Genomic DNA, 26,353 nt, shown 5'->3' with positions numbered 1-26,353 from the left:
TTTTTTAGCAAAGTTTGACAGTATCCCATAATTGTGTCGCACTTTTATTTACCACTGCGATATTTTGACTTTTTTTGTTATTATTGTCGGTCATGCAGGTGCCAAATAATTTTATTTGACAAGTGGGACTGACTGGTACCGTCACTGGAAGAGTTCGATCCTTGTGCGCGGCGGTGGAAGTGAAGTGGAATGTCAGTGTTGGTCGGCTTGACAAATTAATGTTGAAGTGAGGGTGTGTTCGCCATTTACCTGGACGGCCATCAGTGCTCTTGTGACTACTTTACTAAACGAGGACACAGATACAACTGTACATTTGTATTTATTGTGTTAACGCTGGCTACTATTCTGAAGAAAGCAGGGTCCGGATTAAAGGTATGCTTGTGAAGGGAGGGAGTAGTAAAAACTGCTTTTGTCGTTCGGGAAAACCTTTCTTATTTCCTGTATGGTGTTTGGCCTTCAGCTAAAATAGGTAGCTAGCTAACTAGCTAGCCACAGACAGAACGTAGCTACGGTAGCAGACCAGTCATTTCCAAATTCTTTCGAATTAAGATAATTTAGCAAAAGTGGAGGGTCAGTCTCACCATAAGAATTAACATGTCAACTGCTGGGTAATGTTACTGCAAGTGTTGTTACATTGGAACCTTCAGTAGTATCGTTTTCTATTACCATCATCGACATTCTTTTAGCTTTTCACCTGGCTGAGCTTTTTGACAAGTGAGTTAATTAGATATGATGATTTGCATAAATTTTCCATAGAGCGATATGGGAATTATTGGCTAGTAAAGTGAATGAGAGCAACTAGTTAGCCTAGCTAACTACTACTACTACAGTACAAGCCATTGATCACAAATAATTCTAACATAGGCCTAGTTATGCATGTAGTTAGTTGCATCTCCTTCCAAACCAATGTTGTCTTTGAGTGGTATGGTAATATTATTGTAGCAAATAGAAATTGAGGTTGACCAAACTGTATGATTGGTTCAGCAAAGGTGATCAATACTGGTAATGAGTTGGTTCAGGCACCCAAACAAACGCATTGTCTGGCTTGTTAAGATCCAATCATGTTTGTAGACTGTAGTTCGCTGTGTGTGCAACATATGTAGCTAAGTGTCTTGCTCAGCTCTGTGGATAAGAAATTGGGGCATAAACATGTTCCTCCTTATCCTTTCCACGGGCCGGTATTGAAGGAATCTCTGTGTGTTGTCTGCCTTTTCGTTTGGGCGTGGTGTGTGTGTGCATGAGGATCACTTGATGACAACCTGACATGCCTAAGAATAATGGACTCAACTGTCAAAGCACATTATCTAATGTGTGTTGTGTAAATAGATCTGAAAATACTTGAGTTGTTGGTTGTCCAATTGGTCATCTAATCTTAAAAGTAGAGTTGTTTAGTTAGTTGTGCAGCCACCAAAATCCCATTCAGTGGATTGCGAATTGTATATCACAATTACTGTGAATGTGGTGACAAAAATATTCTACTGCTCTACGTGTTGTTGTCTAATATCATGTCTTCTTTCCCCTCCCAGGATGCGAAGAAGGCTCTGAGTCGGGGCTCCAAGATGAGTGTGACATCATGGTTCCTGGTCAGCAGCTCAGGCACAAGACACCGGTTGCCACCAGAGATGATCTTTGTAGGCCGGGAGGAGTGCGAGCTCATGTTGCAGGTGTGTATGACATCTACAGCACCTTCTGTTTACACACCAGACACATCAATCTGTCATGTGACCCTTAGACAATCAGCTGTCCATTCACACTCTTGTGAAAGGATGTAGCCTATAATAGGGTCATGACTCAAAGAAAGCAAGTTAGGTTAATGTACTAGAGCTCTTGTAGGAGTTGATCTGTGTGTACTTGAGAGGTTTGTGTTACGGGTGTTTTTAAGAGTAGTGCCTGCTGGGAGAATTGCCTCTGGCAACCGTTCAATGTTAAAGAAAAATGCTTACTTATACATTCCACCCTGCTGTTTTTCTCCATGTTTCCTGGTTCTAGTTACTGTTTGGAATTCTTTGGGAATTTCTCTCTGTGTACTTCTCGCTCTTAAGCCACTGGAAAAAAGAACGCTGCCTTGAAAATAGTTTATAAACTTTCCTCAGTCTGTGGTTTGTTCAAAATGCCCTTCCCACCACATCTGCTTGCAGAATTGAAAAGCTGCTCTTGTCCACATTCAGGCATCACTTTCAGGCATCATTGGAAATGTTGCTTACTTACGGTCCATTCGGAAAGTATTCAGACCCCTTGACTTTTTAAACATTTTGTTATGCTACAGCCTTATTCTAAAATGGATTAAACACAATCTACACACAATACCCCATAATGACAAAGCAATAACAGGATTTTAGAAATGTTTGCAAATGTATTAAAAATTAAAAACAGAAATACCTTATTTACTGTTGTCTCGTTGAGGACAGGGATGATGGTTTGAGTTGTGTGAAGTGGTCACTCTGCCTGTTCAGTGTCAGACTGGAGTTGTCAAAGACTCCAGTCATCAAAGACATAGACTGTTCTCTCTGCTACCGCACGGCAAACCGTACCGGAGCACCAAGTCTAGGTCCAAAAGGCTCCTTAACAGCTTCTACCCCAAGCCATAAGACTGCTGAACAATTAATCAAATGGCTACCCGGACTATTTGCATTAGTGTCCTAAGTTTTCATAACTGTGACCTTAATTGCCTACGGTCTGTAAGCTGTTAGTGTCTTAACGACCGTTCCACAGGTGCATGTTCATTTATTTTTATGGTTCATTGAACAAGCATGGGAAACAGTGTTTAAACCCTTTACAATGAAGATCTGTGAAGTTATTTCGATTTGTTCGAATTATCTTTGAAAGACAGGGTCCTGAAAAAGGGACGTTTCTTTTTTTGCTGTGTGTGTGTGTATATATATATATATATATATATATATATATATATATATATATATATATATATATATATATATATATATATATATATATATATATATATAAGAGGATTGGGATGAAACCAAAATAGAACTTTTTGGTAAAAACTCAACTCGTCGTGTTTGGAGGACAAAGAATGCTGAGTTGCATCCAAAGAACACCATACCTACTGTGAAGCATGGGGGTGGAAACATCATGCTTTGGGTCTGTTTTTCTGCAAAGGGACCAGGACGACTGATCCGTGTAAAGGAAATAATAAATGGGGCCATGTATCGTGAGATTTTGAGTGAAAACCTCCTTCCATCAGCAAGGGCATTGAAGATGAAACGTGGCTGGGTCTTTCAGCATGACAATGATCCCAAACACACCGCCCGGGCAACGAAGGAGTGGCTTCGTAAGAAGCATTTCAAGGTCCTGGAGTGGCCTAGCCAGTCTCCAGATCTCAACCCCATAGAACATCTTTGGAGGGAGTTAAAAGTCCGTGTTGCCCAGCGACAGCCCCAAAACATCACTGCTCTAGAGGAGATCTGCATGGAGGAATGGGCCAAAATACCAGCAACAGTGTGTGAAAACCTTGTGAAGACTTACAGAAAACGTTTGACCTGTGTCATTGCCAACAAAGGGTATATAACAAAGTATTGAGAAACTTTTGTTATTGACCAAATACTTATTTTCCACCATAATAATCGCAATAAAATGCAAATGAATTACTTAAAAATCATACAATGTGATTTTCTGGATTTTTGTTTTAGATTCCGTCTCTCACAGTTGAAGTGTACCTATGATAAAAATTACAGACCTCTACATGCTTTGTAAGTAGGAAAACCTGCAATATCGGCAGTGTATCAAATACTTGTTCTCCCCACTGTGTGTGTATATATATATATATATATATATATATATATATATATATATATATATATATATATATATATATATATATATACACAGTGGGCAAAAAAGTATTTAGTCAGCCACCAATTGTGCAAGTTCTCCCACTTAAAAAGATGAGAGAGGCCTGTAATTTTCATCATAGGTACACGTCAACTATGACAGACAAATTGAGGAAAAAAATTCCAGAAAATCACATTGTAGGATTTTTAATGAATTTATTTGCAAATTATGGTGGAAAATAAGTATTTGGTCACCTACAAACAAGCAAGATTTCTGGCTCTCACAGACCTGTAACTTCTTCTTTAAGAGGCTCCTCTGTCCTCCACTCGTTACCTGTATTAATGGCACCTGTTTGAACTTGTTATCAGTATAAAAGACACCTGCCCACAAGCTCAAACAGTCACACTCCAAACTCCACTATGGCCAAGACCAAAGAGCTGTCAAAGGACACCAGAAACAAAATTGTAGACCTGCACCAGGCTGGGAAGACTGAATCTGCAATAGGTAAGCAGCTTGGTTTGAAGAAATCAACTGTGGGAGCAATTATTAGGAAATGGAAGGCATACAAGACCACTGATAATCTCCCTCGATCTGGGGCTCCACGAAAGATCTCACCCCGTGGGGTCAAAATGATCACAAGACCGGTGAGCAAAAATCCCAGAACCACACGGGGGGACCTAGTGAATGACCTGCAGAGAGCTGGGACCAAAGTAACAAAGCCTACCATCAGTAACACACTACGCCGCCAGGGACTTAAATCCTGCAGTGCCAGACGTGTCCCCCTGCTTAAGCCAGTACATGTCCAGGCCCGTGCTAGCGTGCATTTGGATGATCCAGAAGAGGATTGGGAGAATGTCATATGGTCAGATGAAACCAAAATAGAACTTTTTGGTAAAAACTCAACTCGTCGTGTTTGGAGGACAAAGAATGCTGAGTTGCATCCAAAGAACACCATACCTACTGTGAAGCATGGGGGTGGAAACATCATGCTTTGGGGCTGTTTTTCTGCAAAGGGACCAGGACGACTGATTCGTGTAAAGGAAAGAATGAATGGGACCATGTATGGTGAGATTTTGAGTGAAAACCTCCTTCCATCAGCAAGGGCATTGAAGATGAAACGTGGCTGGGTCTTTCAGTATGACAATGATCCCAAACACACCGCCCGGGCAACGAAGGAGTGGCTTCGTAAGAAGCATTTCAAGGTCCTGGAATGGCCTAGCCAGTCTCCAGATCTCAACCCCATATAAAATCTTTGGAGGGAGTTGAAAGTCCGTGTTGCCCAGCGACAGCCCCAAAACATCACTGCTCTAGAGGAGATCTGCATGGAGGAATGGGCCAAAATACCAGCAACAGTGTGTGAAAACCTTGTGAAGACTTACAGAAAACGTTTGACCTGTGTCATTGCCAACAAAGGGTATATAACAAAGTATTGAGAAACTTTTGTTATTGACCAAATACTTATTTTCCACCATAATTTGCAAATAAATTCATTAAAAATCATACAATGTGATTTTCTGGATTTTTTTTCCTCATTTTGTCTGTCATAGTTGACGTGTACCTATGATGAAAATTACAGGCCTCTCTCATCTTTTTAAGTGGGAGAACTTGCACAATTGGTGGCTGACTAAATACTTTTTTTCCCCACTGTATATATATATACACAGTGAGGGAAAAAAGTATTTGATCCCCTGCTGATTTTGTACGTTTGCCCACTGACAAAGACATGATCAGTCTATAATTTTAATGGAAGGTTTATTTGAACAGTGAGAGACAGAATAATAAAAAATTAATAATAATAAAAATAAAGAATAACAAAATACAAATCCAGAAAACGCATGTTATGAATTGATTTGCATTTTAATGAGGGAAATTAGTATTTTACCCCTCTGCAAAACATGACTTAGTACTTGGTGGCAAAACCCTTGTTGACAATCACAGAGGTCAGATGTTTCTTGTAGTTGGCCACCAGGTTTGCACACATCTCAGGAGTGGTTTTGTCCCACTCCTCTTTGCAGATCTTCTCCAAGTCATTAAGGTTTCGAGGCTGACGTTTGGCAACTCAAACCTTCAGCTCCCTCCACAGATTTTCTATGGGATTAAGGTCTGGAGACTGGCTAGGCCACTCCAGGACCTTAATGTGCTTCTTCTTGAGCCACTCCTTTGTTGCCTTGGCCGTGTGTTTTGGGTCATTGTCATGCTGGAATACCCATCCACGACCCATTGTCAATGCCCTGGCTGAGGGAAGGAGGTTCTCACCCAAGATTTGACGGTACATGGCCCCGTCCATCGTCCCTTTGATGCGGTGAAGTTGTCCAGTCCCCTTAGCAGAAAAACACACCCAAAGCATAATGTTTCCACCTCCATGTTTGACGGTGGGGATGGTGTTCTTGGGGTCATAGGCAGCATTCCTCCTCCTCCAAACACGGCGAGTTGAGTTGATGCCAAAGAGCTCCATTTTGGTCTCATCTGACCACAACACTTTCACCCAGTTCTCCTCTGAATCATTCAGATGTTCATTGGCAAACTTCAGACGGGCCTGTATATGTGCTTTCTTGAGCAGGGGGACCTTGCGGGCGCTGCAGGATTGCAGTACTTCACGGCGTAGTGTGTTACCAATTGTTTTCTTGGTGACTATGGTCCCAGCTGCCTTGAGATCATTGACAAGATCCTCCTGTGTAGTTCTGGGCTGATTCCTCACCGTTCTCATGATCATTGCACCTCCACGAGGTGAGATCTTGCATGGAGCCCCAGGCCGAGGGAGATTGACAGTACTTTTGTGTTTCTTCCATTCTCACCAAGCTGCTTGGCGATGGTCTTGTAGCCCATTCCAGCCTTGTGTAGGTCTACAATCTTGTCCCTGACATCCTTGGAGAGCTCTTTGGACTTGGCCATGGTGGAGAGTTTGGAATCTGATTGATTGATTGCTTCTGTGGACAGGTGTCTTTTTATACAGGTAACAAACTGAGATTAGGAGCACTCCCTTTAAGAGTGTTCTCCTAATCTCAGCTCGTTACCTGTATAAAAGACACCTGGGAGCCAGAAATATTTCTGATTGCGAGGGTCAAATACTTATTTCCCTCATTAAAATGCAAATCAATTTATAACATTTTTGACATGCGTTTTTCTGGTTTTGTTGTTGTTATTCTGTCTCTCACTGTTCAAATAAACCTAGCATTAAAATTATAGACTGATAATTTCTTTGTCAGTGGGCAAACTTACATAATCAGCAGGGGATCAAATACATTTTTCCCTCACTGTACATACATGCATACATACAGTACCAGTCAAAAATTTGGACACACCTACTCATTCCAGGGCTTTTCTTTATTTTTACTATTTTTTACATTATAGAATAATAGTGAAGACATCAAAACTATGAAATAACACATATGGAATCTTGTAATAATAATAATAATATGCCATTTAGCAGACGCTTTTATCCAAAGCGACTTAGTCATGCGTGCATACATTTTTGTGTATGGGTGGTCCCGGGGATCGAACCCACTACCTTGGCGTTACAAGCGCCGTGCTCTACCAGCTGAGCTACAGAGGACCAACAAAGTGTTAAACAAATCAAAATATGTTTTGTATTTGAGATTCTTCAAAATAGCCACCCTTTGCCTTGATGACAGCTTTGCACACTATTGGCATTCTCTCAACCAGATTAATGAGGTAGTCACCTGGAATGCATTTCAATTAACAGGTGTGCCTTGTTAAAAGTTAATTGGTCGAATTTCTTTCCTTCTTAATGCATTTGAGCCAATCACTTGTGTTGTGACAAGGTAGGGGGGGTGTATACAGAAGATAGCCCTATTTGGTAAAAGACCAAGTCCATATTAGGGCAAGAACAGCTCAAATAATCAAAGAGAAATGACAGTCCATCATTACTTTAAGACATGAAGGTCAGTCAATCCAGAAAATTTGAAGAACTTTAAAAGTTTATTTAGGTGCAGTTGCAAAACCCATCAAACGCTATGATGAAACTGGCTCTCATGAGGACCATGAAGCATGGAGGAGGAGGTGTTATGGTGTGGGGGTGCTTTGCTGTTGACACTGTCTGTGATTTATTTAGAATTCAAGGCACACTTACCAGCATGGCTACCACAGCATTCTGCAATGATACGCCATCCCATCTGGTTTTGGCTTAGTGGGACAATCATTTTGTTTTTCAGCAGGACAATGATCCAACACACCTTCAGGCTGTGTAAGGGCTATTTGACCAAGAAGGAGAGTGATTGAGTGCTGCATCAGATGACCTGGCCTCCACAATCCCCCGACCTCAACCCAATTGAGATGGTTTGGGATGAGTTGGACCGCAGAGTGAAGGAAAAGCAGCCAACAAGTGCTCAGCATATATGGGAACTCCTTCAAGACTGTTGGAAAAGCATTCCAGGTGAAACTGGTTGAGAGAATGCCAAGAGTGTAGAAAACTGTAATCAAGGCAAAGGGTGGCTACTTTGAAGAATCTCAAGTATAAAATATATTTTGATTTGTTTAACACTTTTTGGGTTACTACATGATTCCATATGTGTAATTTCATAGTTTCATTATCTTCACTATTATTGTACAATGTAGAAAATAGTAAAAATAAAGAAAAACCCTGGAATGAGTAGGTGTCCAAACTTTCGCTATATATATTTATATTTTTTTAGTTAGTAAATACTTTCTTAAAACTGCATTGTTGGGCTTGTAAGTAAGCATTTCACCGTAAGGTCTACACATGTTGTATTCGGCGCATGTGACAAATAAAATGTGATTTGATTTCAACCAGTGGGTACTATAAGCACCAGGTTAATAGTGATTATTTGCAGGAATGTAAGCAAACTCAAAGGCCTATCCGTTCGACTATGAGCACACTGTGTATCTACTGTACATGCATGTAGCCTTAATTGCAGATATTTTGTTGCACTGCTTATGACAGTATCCAGTCTGAGGTTTGTTAGCCCATCAGTATGTGATGCTCAGGTATGTTCTCTGTCTTGTTTTACAGTCGCGCAGTGTGGACAAGCAGCATGCTGTCGTCAACTACAGCCCAGCCACAGACGAGCATATGGTGAAGGACCTGGGCAGCCTGAACGGGGTGAGTCCATGTACCCTCCTTGTCCCCTGCATACAAGTTAAATAAAGGATCCAGCCAGCCACAGCCCTCCCTGGAGGGTCCAGAGGCCCACTACCAGTCCCCCAGGCCCAAGCACAAAAGAGCCCTCTCTGTGCCAGAGATGGTTGTTAGAGCAGCAATGAGCACTGCATTTTCTGCTGTCCTGGGCCTTTTCTTCTGGTCTCTCTCTCGCTCTCTCTTCTTCTGGTGTCTCTCTCTCACTCTCTCTTCTTCTGGTGTCTCTCTCTCGCTCTCTCTTCTTCTGGTCTCTCTCTCTCCTTCTGGTCTCTCTCTCTCTTTTCTTCTGGTGTCTCTCTCTCTCTTTTCTTCTGGTGTCTCTCTCTCTCTCTCTCTCTCTCTCTCTTCTTCTGGTCTCTCTCTCTCTCGCGCTCTCTTCTTCTGGTGTCCCTCTCGCTCTCTTCTTCTGGTGTCCCTCTCTCGCTCTCTTCTTCTGGTGTCTCTCTCTCTTTTCTTCTGGTGTCTCTCTCTCTCATTTCTTCTGGTCTCTCTCTCTCTCATTTCTTCTGGTCTCTCTCTCTCTCGCTCTCTCTTCTTCTGGTCTCTCTCTCTCTCGCTCTCTCTTCTTCTGGTGTCTCTCTCTCTTCTTCTGGTGTCTCTCTCTCTCCTTCTGGTCTCTCTCTCTCTCCTTCTGGTCTCTCTCTCTCTCTCTCCTTCTGGTCTCTCTCTCTTCTTCTGGTGTCTCTCTCTCGCTCTCTCTTCTTCTGGTGTCCCTCTCTTTCTTTTCTTCTGGTCTCTCTCTCTCTCTCTCTCTCTCTCTTTTCTTCTGGTGTCTCTCTCTTGCTCTCTCTTCTTCTGGTGTGTCTCTCTCGCTCTCTCTTCTTCTGGTAGTGGGTTCGATCCCCGGGACCATCCATACACAAAAATGTATGCACACATGACTGTAAGTCGCTTTGGATAAAAGCGTCTGCTAAATGGCATATTATTATTTTATTATTATTATTTCTTTTCTTCTGGTGTCTCTCTTGCTCTCTCTCTTTTCGTCTGGTGTCTCTCTTGCTCTCTCTCTTTTCTTCTGGTGTCTCGCTCTCTCCTTCAACATAGATGGCCATTTACATAACTGCATAATCTCATTAATGCATTAACGTACAGGTAGGATAGCTTAACTTTCACTGGGAAAACAGCCAACTGCAAAGCATCTTAGCTTTGGCAAACCCCAGAGGCTGTGTGTGCAAGGAAATGACCTGGAACTAACTCATTTATCATCAGTGTCTGTTATTAGTCCAATGGAATTAAACTAATCAGGATTGTTGTGAAAACATAATTCCTGTGTGTAGATTTTTCTGAAGCTTTCAATGTAAACACACAAAAAAACTAACTTTATTTATTTTCTCCCCAGACTTTTGTGAATGATCTGAGAATCCCAGACGAGACTTACATCACCCTGAAGCTCTCTGATGTCATCCGCTTTGGATATGATATCCTTTTGTTTATCTGATAATGATTTTGTAATTTTCTTAGTGTTTTATTGATTCTTCATTGATTAGGGATTTTCTTGATTGGATCAAAAGGATGCATACTTTTTAACCTCTGAGTGCTCTGTTGTAATTATTTCTTACAAACAATTGGATTTCATAAAGTTTTGTCTACAATAGCTGTTAGAAAGCAATTTAAAACATTCATTTTCTTCTTCCTCTGTGGTTTGTGCACCAAACTCTCCCAGCATATTAATTCCTTGTGGTTTGAGTCAGGGGTTTTAGATTATGTTCAACTCCGGACTGAAAATCTTTTGGACCCGTGAACCTCTGAGCTGAAAAACATGAATAGTGAAATTTAGTTTAGATAACAGGGAGAAAAGCTGCTTAAAGGTAGACATTTAGACATGTCACATGTCTCAGAGTTGTCAGAAAGTTAGAGCTTCAAGGAATGCATAGGCTAATAATTAGACAAGATAGCAAGTGTCAGTGACATGTATTATTTATTCTAACCCAATGGCTCCTGTCAGAATATGCCTTCCTTAGCTCTGCTTCCACATTGTCATGTGTACATCCTGGAGAGGAGTCAACACAAGGTGCCAGAGGAGGCTCTCAAAGTAAGTGCGAACTTCCACACATGTACATATCATCTATGAATATGAGTGATTGTCAGGTAGGGGCTTCTTCATATCCTACTTTCCTCTTGTGTTTATTAGCATGAGAAGTACACCAGCCAGCTGCAGATGAGTGTGGAGACCCTGGAGGCCAGGAAGAGAGAGAAGGAGAGGCAGCATGCTAAGGAGAAGACCAGAGACTCATCCTGCTTCAAACAGGAGAAAGCCGAGCATAAAGCTGCCCTCGCAGCAGGTAAAACCCTGTTTAACTCGCAACTTCAAGTCTGCCCCAGTCCACCTCTTGTTGTCCTTTTCTTCTAGCGCCCACAGTATAGGTGCTATCCTATATTATAGACCAGGCCTAGGCATTTTCTCTGCAAGGTCAAAAATTATAGCAAATACAATTGATTAACTTAACTGTTTGTCTTGTCACAAACAGTACCAGTAAATACCAGTCTGTTATGCCTTAGGTAAAAGATAGCTGCTGATGTCGGTTTCAATATCTTATTTACATGAGGAAGAAGAAGAAGAAGCCTTTTATACCACAAACTGTTAGAGGATCTGTTAAGATGTACACAGCTCTCCTTGTTAAGCGCACCCCTAGTGTGCGATCAAGCTACCTTGTGAGGGGATCGGGTCAAAGGTTCAATCCAGTAGGGTCAGACGAGCAGCATTACTAGTGTGGAACTCCAGTTGGCAGGGTGAGTGAAATTATATTGGGCTTGCCTGCTGAGCATGTTGAGCTGGGACAGATAAAGTCTTATGTCTGTCTGCCATGCCTCTGGACTGGGGCTGACCCCAGGGAGGCAGGTAGCTTAGTGGTTAAGAGCGTTGTGCCAGTAACCGAAAGGTTGCTGGTTCTAATCCCCGAACCGACTAGGTGAAAAATCTGTCGATGTGCCCTTGAGCAAGGCACTTAACCCTAATTGCTCCTGTAAGTCGCTCTGGATAAGAGCGTCTGCTAAATGACCAATTTATTTATTATTATTATTATTTACTCCTGGTGGTGCTAGCACGTGCACTAGAAGGATTAGAAAGGTGCGTGCGTGCGTGCGTGCGGCTGTGTTTTTCGTGCCAAGCGGGCACTGCTGTTAGGGGGATTGTGGATTTGCTGTCTCACTCACCGTACAGTCACAGTACTTACAGGTGTCCCTCTGTCCTCAGCTCTGCTTTTGGGCTACATCTTTTGGGATTTTATATGGTTTACAGTGCAGTTAGGTTCCTAAAGCACCGAGGGGTGTACTCGGCAGGGGAATGCAGGGGTGGACCATCACTAGTGGCTTTAACTACTGACAGTCACAAGGTTATGACACTACAGACCTCCAGCCATTAACACTTAGTTTAGAGGTTTACGTTCAGCCTCCTCCTCTCCCACTCTGCCTGTATGTGATGGGTTAATGTAGCTACTGACTGATTCCTTATGTAGCTACTGACTGATTCCTTATTTCCTTCTGAAGCAGCTGGACTGGTGAGGTGACCACAGTGACAGCACAGTGTCAGGGTCCCCACCCTGTTCAGACATTGAGGCTGTGAGCAGGATATGTGTCTGTTTTTCCTGCAGCCTTGCAAGGTGTGGACTGTGGAGCCTGACCTCCTGCTGCTGCCTGTCTGTAAAGCAGTCTGCTGGCTCTCTGAGTGGACAGTAGGCCTGGGTGTGACTGTAGTCTAACCTGACAGGACCTAGGGCTACTCACTGTTTCCACCATAGACATTACAGTAACTGTCCACTGTTTCCAGATTTTTTTGAAATATGACCTATAATGAATAACAATATGAGTAAAATTGTTTCCCTAATTATGTTAAAAAGCAGCTTTTCTGTGTTGGAATGGTGTGTGTGCATACCCCAACAACAGAATGGTGTGGGTGTATAACAGTCATTAAAAATATTAATACAAATAGTATTTAGATGGACTGAGAAGCTCAGTTTTGGTGACTTTTTAAAATAACATTCTAGTCCAAAATGAATGAAAATAAAAGTATGCTGACACCATCTAAAATATAATTTCCACCTCCAGAAATGAGCCCAATAACACATAGTAAAATTAGTGAATTTCTATTTTTACATATTAGGCCATGTAAATAGCCTATGCATGGTCCACATTATCAGGTAGGCTATGCCTGTAGCCCAACTGATGCAGCAAAGTGCAAATAAATAGGCTGAAGCATGGGGTTACCTATCAGCATTTATCCTATTTGGCTAATCATTAGCCAGATCCCAAATGTGATCTTTTAACTATTGTAGTTATTATCCTATTGATAAATGTTATGTCCCACAAAACTTGCTTAAACACAGTGAATATAATGTAGGCCTACCTGTTAGGGTAACTTGGGGTAACACGCCCCCTACCTGTACTTCTCACAGAAACCACTTTGTCACAATTTTTCCCCCAACACTTCCCTAGTTGCCACTACTTTTGCGCAACCAAAAATATTGCCTCATCACAGTTTAAGTAACTCCCCCCCCAAAATTTTTTGGGGTAGAGTGGCGTTGTACTCCAAGCTACCCTACAATTGGTATTACATTTATCCCCACTCGCCCCTATGCACTCACTGCAAATTGCAGAGCAGTAACATGCTTAACCATACTGCTGCTAAAAACTCTGGGTTTAAAATGGTGCAGTTCGTGCATATTTAGGAGTTGAGAAATAAATAAAGTAGGAATGGAAAGCTGGGATCCCCCTCTTTTTAACAAAGGCCATTAAAGCTGCTGTTTTCGCGATTGCAAGAATTGTTGTGCATTGACTGCTTGTCTGACTGCTTGTCAGAATGCATGTTTCCCTCCCTATGGCACTCATAACTTGAATGCGCCACAAGAGGAATATTTATCTCGTGTAGAACACACAGCAACAAGCCTACTAGGTAAGTAGATAAATCAGACATCCCCATAGTATAGTAGTTTTTTTGTTCATTACTCATTTTGTTTGCAGAGGAAAAGTACATGTGTACTGTTCTAGCATCTTCAAAGTGCGCCTCAGCAGAAATATTTTTTATGTACCAAAATGAGTGTAGCAGAAACACTGAATCAGCTATTCCCAGGCCCTAGACCAAGCAGGGAGAGGGGCCTTCTGTTATAAATGTGGTCACCTGATACACAATACACAATCCTCCTGGGAGGAGAATGAGACTGGACACTGCTAATCCTAATCTTCAATAAAGGGAGGACAACAACAACACTGGCCTGCAGAGTTTACAGTGACTCATCTCTCCAGAGCAGAACATTGAGACAAACTGCTATAACCTTCCATCTACAGTACACTGAGTGTATAAAGCATTAGGAAAACCTGCTCTTTCCATGACAGACTGACCAGGTCAATCCAGGTGAACGCTATTATCCCTTATTGCCACTTGAAATGTTTAAGCCTCGAGACAATCGAGACATTAATTGTGTATGTGTACCATTGAGGGTGAATGGGCAAGATAAAATATTTCAGTGCCTTTTGAACAGGGTATGGTAGTTAGGTGCCAGGCACACCGGTGTGTCAAGAACTGCAACGCTGCTGGGTTTTTCATGCTCAACAGTTACCTGTGTGTATCAAGAATGGTCTTGACACAACTGTAGGCTGCATTGGAGTCAACATGGGCCAGCATCCCTGTGGAATGCTTTCGACACCTTGTAGAGTCCATACCCTGACGAATTGAGGCTGTTCTGAGGGCGGAAGGCTGAATGCATACATGAGTCAATGTGTTGGACGAGATGGGTCCCATTATGTCTGGCGAAAACCAAACACTGCATTCCACAATAAGAACCTCAAATGGTCAAGCATGGTGGTAGTAGTGTGATGGTTTGGGGATGCTTTGCTGCCTCAGGACCTGGATGACTTGCCTTAATAGAAGGAACCATGAATTATCCTCTGTATCAGAGAATTCTACAGGAGAATGTCAGGCTATCCGTCTGTTAGCTGAAGCTGAAGCGCAGCTGGGTCATGCAGCAAGACAATGATCCAAAACACACAATCAAATCTACATGAAAATGGCTAAAAAGCAACAAATTTGAAGTTTTGGAATGGCCTAGTCAAAGTCCAGACCTAATCCCAATTGAGATGTTGTGGCAGGACTTGAAACGAGCAGTTCATGCTTGAAAACCGACAAATGTCGCTTAGTTAAAGCAGTTCTGCATGCAAGAGTGGGTCAAAATTCCTCCACAGGGATGTGACAGATTAATCAACTACAGGAATAATTTGGTTGCAGTCATTGCAGCTTTTTTACACAGGGGAATTGGGTGTCGCCAAACTTTGTTAATTAAATAAATAAAATATGTAGATTTTTTTTGTTATTTGTAAACTCAGGTTTGTAAACTCAGGTTCCCTTTATCTAATATTATGTTTTAGTTGAAGATCTGATAACATTCAGTATCAAAAATATAGAAAATCAGAAAGGGGGCAATACTTTTTCACAGCACTGTACATACATGCATACATACATACATACATACATACATACATACATACATACATACATACATAATCATGATTGATCCATATTAATATGTATTTATCCATCTGAGCAGTAAGGGCACTAGGACAGATTTCCTGTCACCTTCATTGCTGTGATGACGTTTAACAGCTGGCTGGCCAGCTCGGTATGCTAGCCTATATGGCATAAATCAGATTATCCACATGCCTGGTGTCTGGTTGAAAACTAAACAGCTCCATTGGGGCTCTCTCACACTGGCCTAAATAAACCAAAGTACTACAACTCCAAAGTGCTGTTGCCCAGGACACACAATAAGACATCAACAGAGAGAGAGAGCGAGAGGGGGAGGAACAGAAGGGCACGTCACTAATTCCATTTGGTTTACCCAATGCTTCATTTCTAGTTACACAGGATGGATGACACACCTAAAATAGCTTGTGTACCGTCTATAGAAGGCCTACTGCATTGCCACAGAGCCAATAAAGTTTTCTATGTCAGCATGCATCAGGAATGATGAACTTTAAATGCAGAGTCCACCTCAAGTAGTAGAGTGGAGACCAGTGTTTCCGCTGCACTCATTTTGCTGTGGAACATGAAAAAATATCTCTGCTGAGGCGCACTTTGAAGATGCTAGAACAGTACACATTTCCTTTTCCTCTACAAACAAAAAGAGTAGAAAAATCAGACAACCCCATTGTAGAATAGTTTATATACAGTGGGGAGAACAAGTATTTGATACACTGCCGATTTTGCAGGTTTTCCTACTTACAAAGCATGTAGAGGTCTAATTTTTATCATAGGTACACTTCAACTGTGAGAGACGGAATCTAAAACATTGATTTTTAAGTAATTCATTTGCATTTTATTGCATGACATAAGTATTTGATACATCAGAAAAGCAGAACTTAATATTTGGTACAGAAACCTTTGTTTGCAATTACAGAGATCATACGTTTCCTGTAGGTCTTGACCAGGTTTGCACACACTGCAGCAGGGATTTTGGCCCACTCCTCCATACAGACCTTCTCCAGATCCTTCAGATTTCGGGACTGTCGCTGGGCAATACGGACTTTCAGCTCCCTCCAAAGATTTTCAATTGGGTTCAGGTCTGGAGACTGGCTAGGCCACTCCAGGACCTTGAGATGCTTCTTACGGAGCCACTCCTTGTTGCCCTGGCTGTGTGTTTCGGGTCGTTGTCATGCTGGAAGACCCAGCCACGACCCATCTTCAATGCTCTTACTGAGGGAAGGAGGTTGTTGGCTAAGATCTCGCGATACATGGCCCCATCCATCCTCCCCTAAATACGGTGCAGTCGTCCTGTCCCCTTTGCAGAAAAGCATCCCCAAAGAATGATGTTTCCACCTCCATGCTTCACGGTTGGGATGGTGTTCTTGGGGTTGTACTCATCCTTCTTCTTCCTCCAAACACGGCGAGTGGAGTTTAGACCAAAAAGCTCTATTTTTGTCTCATCAGACCACATGACCTTCTCCCATTCCTCCTCTGGATCATCCAGATGGTCATTGGCAAACTTCAGACGGGCCTGGACATGCGCTGGCTTGAGCAGGGGGACCTTGCGTGCGCTGCAGGATTTTAATCCATGACGGCGTAGTGTGTTACTAATGGTTTTCTTTGAGACTGGTCCCAGCTCTCTTCAGGTCATTGACCAGGTCCTGCCGTGTAGTTCTGGGCTGATCCCTCACCTTCCTCATGATCATTGATGCCCCACGAGGTGCGATCTTGCATAGAGCCCCAGACCGAGGGTGATTGACCGTCATCTTGAACTTCTTCCATTTTCTAATAATTGCGGCAACAGTTGTTGCCTTCTCACCAAGCTGCTTGCCTATTGTCCTGTAGCCCATCCCAGCCTTGTGCAGGTCTACAATTTTATCCCTGATGTCCTTACACAGCTCTCTGGTCTTGGCCATTGTGCAGAGGTTGGAGTCTGTTCGATTGAGTGTGTGGGCAGGTGTCTTTTATACAGGTAACGAGTTCAAACAGTTAATACAGGTAATGAGTGGAGAACAGGAGGGCTTCTTAAAGAAAAACTAACAGGACTGTGAGAGCCGGAATTCTTACTGGTTGGTAGGTGATCAAATACTTATGTCATGCAATAAAATGCAAATTAATAACTTAAAAATCATACAATGTGATTTTCTGGATTCCGTCTCTCACAGTTGAAGTGTACCTATGATAAAAATTACAGACCGCTACATGCTTTGTAAGTAGGAAACCTGCAAAATCGGCAGTGTTTCAAATACTTGTTCTCCCCACTGTACTTACCTAGTCGGCTTGTTGTTGTGTGTTCAATGCAAGATAATGATTCCTCTCGTGGCGCATTCAAGTTATGAGTGCCATAGGGAGGGAAACAATGCATTCTGACAAGCAGTCCAATGCACAACAATTCTTGCAATCGCGAAAACAGCCGTTTTAATGGCCTTTGTTAAAAGAGGGGGATCCCAGCTTTCTCTTCCTACTTTATTTATTTCTCAACTCCTAAATACAGTATGCGCGAACTGCACCATTTTAAACCCTGAGTTTTTAGCAGCTGCATGGTTAAGCATGTTACCACTCTGCAATTTGCAGTGAGCGCAAAGGGGAGAGTGGGGCTAAATGTAACACTGGTCAATTGTAGGGTAGCTTGGGGTACAACGCCACCCTACCTAAAACATTTTTGGGTGGGGTAGTGACTTAAAAAATGGTGATAAGACAGATATCTTTAGTTGAGCAAGAGTAGTGGCAACCAGGGAAAGTGTTGGGGGGAAAATGGTGACATGAAGTGGTTTCTGTGAGAAGTACAGGTAGGGGGCGTGTTACCCTAACAGGTAGGCCTACATTATATTCAGTGTTTATGCACGTTTTTTGGGACATAAATTTCATCAATAGGATAATAACTAGTTAAAAGATCACATTTGGGATCTGGCTAATGATTAGCCAAATAGGATAAATGCTGATAGGTAACCCCATGCTTCAGCCTATTTATTTGCACTTTGCTGCATCAGTTGGGCTACAGGCATAGCCTACCTGATAATATGGACCCTGCATAGGTTATATACATGGCCCAATATGTTAAAATAATTTAAAATATATAATTTTACCAATGTGTTATTGGGCTCATTTCTGGAGGTGAAAATTGTTTTAAATGGTGTCAGCATACTTTTATTTTCATTCATTTTGGAGGATGATGTCCTTTTTAAAAAGCCACTAGAACTGAGCTTCTCAGCCCCCCCCCCAACTCACCTCAGTGACCTTTTCCCCCCACTGCTACAAAGCTTTCCAGAGGAAACACTGAGCTGATTCTTCTCTGTTCTCTGATCTTGTTCTCTCTCTGTCCATGTGTGTGTTTCTGTTAGTGGCCAGCGAGGCTCCGGTGTCCAGGCCTACTCCTCTGTATGGACAGCCGTCGTGGTGGGGGGAGGATGATGCTGAACACAGTGAAGGACAGCGGCCAGACGAGGACCCTGCAGGTCTGGAACAAACATTACTATTACTCGATCAATTCATTTGTTGATCAGGATATGTATGAGTGAGTGTGCCACTTTGAAAGAGGCCTGGCATTTTAGTATTTTTTTAGTCATTTTAGCAGACACTCTTATCCAGAGTGACTTACAGTTAGTGACTGCATACATTTTCATACTGGCCCCCCGTGGGAAACGAACCCTCAACCCTGGCGTTGCAAGCGCCATGCTCTACCAACTGAGCTACAGGGGACTACAGTATTGTTATTAGCTGTGCTGGCTCATAAAGGTTACAGCCCTTGTATTTGATTAGAGTGGCAAACATAACACTTTGTTACGGCACCACATCAGTGTTGGATGCAGTGTACTAAGAGATGAATGGTGTTTAGCTCTGTGTAAGCTCTGTAGTTCCCACTGGTGACAGGGAGCTGCCAGTGTCACACTGAGCCAAGCCAGTCCAGGACCATGTCAGGCCAGTGGGCAGCGCCTCGTGATGGATTACCCTGTAAACCCAGGGGACAGGGTAGAGGAGGGAGCGTGACTGTTAGCCTCGCTGGAACAGATTACCTCTCAGCCACTCTCCTTTGGGACTCCAAGCTCCCACAGTGACATTTTTCCACGTCCATCTGGCCTGGCACCCACTGATTGGCTGATGTATTTGTTTGTTAGCTCCAGCAGCTAGACTGAGCAATGTTGTTATTTGTGGCTTCAGCTTTAGAGAAAATACTTGGCAGAGACAGATTTTTTTTTTCTCTGTTTTCCTTGACTGGTGTAGTATGTCACAGTTGTTGGTTCTCCCCGGTAATATTTCATTAGAGTAGTGTCTATGATTCTTTCCCTTACCCACCTCACATACTGCATGTCCTTTGTGCCTGCAGTTTACAGTATTGGCCTATATAGTATTGATCTATATAGACCTACTGTCTTCCCACTGTGTCTGCCCCCACAGAGAATACTAAAGAGGGCTCCAGACATGAGGTCAACGGCTCCCTGTCAGACAGCCAGGCCAAGACAAACTACTCACACCACAGGGAGCTAAGCTACTTTGAGATTCCCACCAATCAGTTCCAGCAGCGGGAGCTCCATGAGGTTCCCACTAAGGACACTGACCCCCCTGCTGGCCCTGTCCCTGTTCTCCCCCCAGCACCCACCTCCACCCCCACACCTCCTGTGGTGCAGAGCCACGCCTCCTTCACCATCGAGTTTGACGAATGCACACCGGGCAAGATCAAGGTCAAGGACCATGTGACCAAGTTTTCCTTCCGCCAGCAACACAAGCTCCCGGGTAAGGAGGCATTGACAGCGCCCACTGAGGTGATGTCAACGGAGAGCAAGGTGGCTGATTGGCTGGTCCAAAGCGACGTGAGAATGATGAGGAGGAGGTCTCGGACGGAGGACATGTTCAGCACAAAGAGTGAGCTGCCCATCTACAACGAGGCTTCTACAGGTAAACACTCTGACCATTTATACACTGAATCCACTGTCACTATCCTCTGTTGCTGTCTGAGAGCTAACGTGTTTCTGTTTTTATAATCAGGCCACCATTATGAGGCTATCCAATTAAAGCCACCGATGGGCCTTCACATGTCTCTACCACCCCAGCTGGCCCCACCGAGACCCTTCACCCACCCTGACTCAGAGGAGCCTCTGTCCAGCTCCCCTCCAGAGTCTCACTCCCCTTCTCAGAGCCAGGACAAAGCAGACCCCCAGCAGGCCTTCGTCATCGAGTTCTTTGACGACAATCCACGCAAGAAGCGTTCACAGTCCTTCACCAACAACACAGCCCAGCTTGACAGCCCAGGCATCAGGAACAAGCTGGAGAAAAGGTGCGGCCCCAGCACCCCCACCCAGCAGTACACCATTCCCTTGAAGGGTGCAGGTTCTGGAGGCCCGCAGAGGGCCGGCTCCCTGAGGAGGGAGAAGATGGAGGATCGGATCAGTAACGGCTTCTCCTCCCGCTCCATCCCTCTCAGGCCCTTTAGAAGTGTGGGCCGCAGGTCCAAGCTGGCCCAGGACTTCACGGCTGAGTTGCTGAGGGAGTCCAGACAGGAGTCTAGGCCTAGCATCAACACAACCTGGGAGAGGAATACTTCACCTGTGTCTCCTACCACCAGCCCTTCACCAACAGTAGTGGCAGCAGCCCCCCATTCCCACCAGACCCCACCAAGCCCCCCTCAGCCCCCTGTTCCATACCTGACTCAGACCTCCTCCCCTGTCCACCAGTCTGTGCCCCTAAAAGCCCCTCTGATGCCCAAGGCCCCACGCCCCATGGAGGCCCCACGCCCCATGGAGGCCCCACGCCCCATGGAGGCCCCACGCCCCATGGAGGCCCCACGCCCCATGGAGGCCCCACGCCCCATGGAGGCCCCACACCCCATGGAGGCCCCACGCGGCCTGGAGGCCCCAAGCCCCACGCAGCCTGGAGGCCTGGGGAATGAGGAGGATGATACCTTGAGTGAAGCAGGCACCTACACCATCGAGACGGAGGTCCAGGATAAAGAGGTGGAGGAGGCACGCAGCAAGATAGAACTGGCAAGTCTCTTCGCCTTACTCTCTGTAGTAGTCAGTCATTCTCTGTAGTCGTCTGTCATTCTCTGTAGTCGTCTGTCATTCTCTGTAGTCGTCTGTCATTCTCTGTAGTCATCTGTCATTCCCTGTAGCCGTCTTATCTCTCCAAGTTTGTTTAATATCACACCTTGTCATTCCATGTGCTTCACCATGAGATAACCTGCCTTGTCAAGTATTGGACAGCGATGCTATCTAACACAAGCCAACATGAGTGTCACACAGGAGAGCCAGTGGATGTGGCAGCCTCCAGCCCTGTAGAGACAGCATTCACACTCACACATCATGCTTTGTTCCTGACAGGTGTTTGGTGTTGTTGAGGGGCCAGAGCAGCCCAGCCAGACTGCAGCAGCAGCATATAAGCCTGTTGAGTATCAGGACAGGGAGGAGTGTAGAGAGAGTAGCTCGGTGGATCTGAGGCCAGCTCCAGGGCAGGGACAGAATCTGGTGCAGGTAAACCCCCAGCCGGGCTCAGTGTGGTGACACATTCCCACAGCTAACCAATCAACAATCAGTCAATTTAATCGATTGATAAATCAATCAGTCTGCTGGTTCAATAAGCTTTCTGCCCTGGAAGCACAATTCTGCATGTTCTGGTCTTTCATGATTCTCCATGGTTCTCATCTCCCTCTTAGATCTTTAGTTGTTTCTGGGGATGTTGGTGTTGTAGTTCTTTACTTCCGACTGGGTTTGGGTGTGTCCAACTGGTTCTCTGGTGGTGTCCTTGGTTTCTATCTAAGGAGTGGAATGGGTGTGGCGGTAGGGATGTTGGATTTCTGCTGTCATAAAATGTAATTTTCAGATATAAAAACTATCCCAACATCCCAAGCTGTAAATGTGTTTATTCGCCAAATAGATTTTTCAATCATCAAATATAATTTCTGGAACGTGATTGTGTTATTTTTCCTTATATTTTAAGCCTGATTGTGTTTGACTACTGTCGAGACATGTGAATAACTAGTGTGATCCTCCCTGCAGGTACCTGGTGGCTCTAAGTGGGTGTCTCGCTGGGCCAGCCTGGCAGACAGCTACACAGACTCTGGCCCTGCCTCAGGCCTCTTCAACATCCCCTCACAGATGGACCTGTCAGGAGGAGGTAAGACACCTGATGGGAATTTGAAATGATAATGAGTTATAGTCCTGATTATCAACTTGATTAAAAATGCATCTGCCTGTTTCCATTCAGTTGGTGGGAGAACCGTCCATCAGGCGACGCTCAGTCGGAACATCAACAATGTGGAATCGGAAGGCCAGAGTTCCAGAACACAGCGGATTCTGCCTCAGGCACCGTCGATGGAGAAGAATGAGACTCCAACTCCCAGCATTCTTATCCATCAGGACACTTACTTTACCTATGATATCAAAGAGAGGAGCTCCAGAGTCCCCGGACCACAGGAGGACCTCAACAACCTGTCTGTACAGCACGACCTTGACCCAGACAGCCTGAGTGATGCCAGTAAGTCAGACGACGGCTCCATCGTGGAGCAGAGGAAGACACCCACACCAGAGACGACAGACAAGAGTTCATCTCAGAGCAGAGAAGAGGAGAGGCCCACACTCCCAGCCAAGTCTACATCATTCTACATCGGCTCTAAGGAGACTGTGTCTAAACAGGAGCAGGGATCCAGACCCAATACACCTAAGACTGAGAGAAAACCACCTCCTCCCAAGACACCACAGTTCTCCACAGCCACCCTGACCAAACAACAGGGTGGACAAGACTTACAGAAGACGATCAAGCTCAACTCATCAGCTCCCAAGCTGGACTACCAGGGCAGAGTCAGCCCTCAGCCCAAGGAGATCTCAGTGTCTCTGGTCAGGCAGGAGAGCTTCACTAAGGACCAGCCAAGTGATGCTGCCCAGGTCACCAGACTCCCTCACATCTCCAGCCAGCCTGCTCTGAGTGACCCTGACCCTGCTGAGGCGTTCCAGGGTGTCTGCAGCCAGGACACCCACTCCTACCTCAAAGGGACCGAGGACACTCTGGCTGCCCTGGAGGCCAAGCTCCAGGCCCAGCCACCTGATGTTGCTCCTCGCCCCATAGATTACTCTCTGTCTGGGGAGTCTGACATGGACTCAGCCAGCACTGCCAGCCAGCACAGCAACCAGACTGCCCCCAAGACCGGATCCAAGAAGCCCTTTATCACTAGTGGCCTTCAGAGGGAGAGGTCCTCTGCCAGCTCCTTCACCCAGGAGTCCAGTCGCCAGCAGTCAGCCCTCGATCGCCTGTCAGAGAAGCGGCGGTCCCAGGGAGTGGACATCAGCAGGAAGCCTGAACAAGACCGGAGGCTGGGGATGAGACGCTGTGCAGGAAAACATGTCTCCATGGACCTGAGTGATGACCCCCAGAGCTTCAGCTTACCCTACTGGCCTGAAACCATCTCCTCAGACCAGGAGGGCTCCCGGCCCGCTGCATGCAAGAAGTACACCGTCCCCCTGCAGAAAGAGGATTTCACTAAGTCCTCCAAAGTGACCCAGGCCCTAAGCCGCTCCAACAGCATGTCTGCCCCACGGCCCACAAGAGCTTCAATGCTTCGCCGGGCTCGCCTGGGCGAGGCGTCCGACAACGAGGGCACAGAGACGGACAGAATCTCCCAGAACTCACAGGAAGCCAGTGGGACCACCAAGGCCTCCCAGGACAGTAAGAAGCAGCTCTCCAGGCTGGACATGCTGGCTCTGCCCCGGAAGAGGACTAGCTCCTTCACCACTCCCAGTGATGCAGAGTCCTCTGCACCCAGGACAGGCTTCTCCAACCGCAGCACAGAGTCCAACAGCGGCTCTGGCCGTAAGGCCTCCGTGGCTGGGCCCAGCACTAAGCCTGCGCTAGGCAGGGCCTCTGGAGCAGGCAAGCTCATCACCCGCGTCCGCTCCAGCAGTGCCAAATACACCAGCAGCACAGCCAGTGAGTAACAGACACGCATATCAGTGTCCCCTTTGCCTTTTAATATGTAATGTGATGTAGTACTGTCTTAGTTATAATTTATTACAGGTGTAAGAACCTGAAAGGTAAAACTGTTTAAATATGTCTCAGCCGTTCCTGTAATATTACAGAAATATAATGAAAGATGAAAATGACGTCTTCTGGATTGGAGGAATCAGAATTTAGGTCTGCGTAAAGGAGACAAGTCCTATTAATTATCTAGATGAATTGGTTCTGAGTGAGTTTGAGATCATTAGTTCAACTAACAAGTTATGAAGGTGCAAGCCTTGGTTGTATTCTTCTGGAGATTTGGTTTCATCAGCCATGGTTTAAAGCTCCCTGACCTTTGACTTGAAGTGCCTCCACTAACTACACTAATGCTGTATTGCTATTTGCAATTGAAATATAATCCCTTCAGTAAATTCTACTAGAATACCTGTGGTGAAGGTGGATACCATCTGCACAATGTTCTCATAATCATTATGTAATCTTCAATCATGATAACATAACTGTCTAGAACAATGTTGTGAGAATATTGTGGGTCAGATGCGGAATACCGTACTCTATCCTTTGAGTGATAATCTGTGGTTTAACTATACTTAACTACATTTCTCTCTACGTTGTGACTACTATATGACTATGGTCTTCAACAACATGACTTTGTGACAGTAGCCATTACTGTTGGGTTGAGTGCTCATCTCTGGTTGTGAATGTTTTTGAATCAAAGAAAATCCTAATGAATAGGATATAAAGAAAGTCTTAGATCTTGCATCAGTACATTTACCATCTGAATGAGCACTTCTACAAAACCCTTCTATATGGGTCTATGGGGTATATTTAGGTGTTTTGGGATATGTGGGGTTTGTAGTTTTTCTATGGTTTCCTTTCATGGTGTGTCTCTGTTTTTACCTGCCTTCCTTCTCCTCATCCTCCTAACCTTCTAACACACCCTTCAAACCAATTCATGGCTCCAAGGCTCTAGACGACGACAGAAAGGCTCTGACTGCACCTCCACCTCCGAGGAGGAGTTTGACTCTAACCAGAGCACCCCTAAACACAAACGCTCACACACCCCCTCAGCCTCCCGCTCCCAGCCTCTCATCCCCCCACGCCCCAAACCCCGCTCACGAGACTCTGACCAGGAGAGTCACGAGGGAGACGCCTACCAGAACTGGTCCTCCCACAGTGCTGAGATAGCAAGGTGAATTGAGATGGCAAGGACACAGCATTAGCCAGTTCATGCTATTGCTAAGTGCTTTAATTATCTGCACAGTAATTGAAGTGGTTCTTGAGTTTTACACTCTTGGTGGATTGCCTGAGGTATCCATCCCTATGTTGGTCTGTTCTCCCGTTCTAGACTGAGTCAGGACCTGGCTAAAGATCTGGCCATCCTTGCCAGGGAGATCCATGATGTGACTGGTGATGCTGATCCTCAGAGCTCTTCTGCAGTGGAGGCCAACACACCTGTCTCTACCATCACCGCCAGGGAGGTGGTATGTTAACCACAATGCCCAGTCACACACTGATATTTTCTTTAGCACACAATGCACTATATCCTCACCTGTCTTCACTGATTCCTGTTACAATGGCTGGAGAAGACATACACAACATATTGACCAAGAGTTTTCATTCTCTCCATGCTGTCAGACAGCACAGACATTTCTTCAGGCTGCCCAGCCTTCTCAGGTGCAGATTTATCAATTGGTTGCTCTCACATCTGTGGCCAATGCAAAACATGAATTCCACTGTCATTAATTGGGTTGTATCCATGAATTCATCTTGATTGCTGTTTCTTCCCTGTTTCCATATCAGCTACCTTATGATTGGCACATATGAGAACCATCCTTAACTGTTGAGACTGTCTGGCTCCTGTTGTATTGCAGTTGGTCCATCCCATCCCAGAGGCTGGTGTGAACTACCATAGAGTTCCTCCTGGATCCGCTGCAGCCAGGGACCCCGACCAGACCATGATGAATGACCAGGAACACAACTCTAAGCACAGAGGATGGGACCAGGAAGCGGTTAGACCATACTATTGTTCATCATACCACTTCAAGCCATTT

General features: G+C 44.7%; 1 protein-coding gene across 1 annotated transcript; it reads left to right on the top strand.

Moving 5' to 3' along the window:
- Positions 1-346: 346 nt before the first annotated feature.
- LOC311125141 (centrosomal protein of 170 kDa protein B-like) lies at positions 347-26,311 on the top strand (the record flags this gene model as incomplete). The annotated part of the gene is made up of 15 exons (XM_084199203.1): positions 347-372; positions 1,527-1,664; positions 8,783-8,872; positions 10,248-10,328; positions 10,854-10,940; positions 11,040-11,190; positions 18,701-18,814; positions 19,755-20,252; positions 20,343-21,337; positions 21,674-21,823; positions 22,349-22,466; positions 22,557-24,272; positions 25,266-25,491; positions 25,648-25,783; positions 26,174-26,311. Coding segments are annotated over exons 2-15 (4,605 nt in total), but the record flags the coding sequence as incomplete, so codon positions are not given.
- Between the last annotated feature and the right edge of the window lie 42 nt (positions 26,312-26,353).

Source organism: Coregonus lavaretus, assembly GCF_964263955.1.
Source record: "Coregonus lavaretus genome assembly, contig: HAP1_SCAFFOLD_3892, whole genome shotgun sequence".
Lineage (NCBI taxonomy): Eukaryota > Metazoa > Chordata > Actinopteri > Salmoniformes > Salmonidae > Coregonus > Coregonus lavaretus.
The sequence above is the reverse complement of the archived record's forward strand: the minus strand, read 5'-3'. Positions and strand labels throughout refer to the sequence as shown.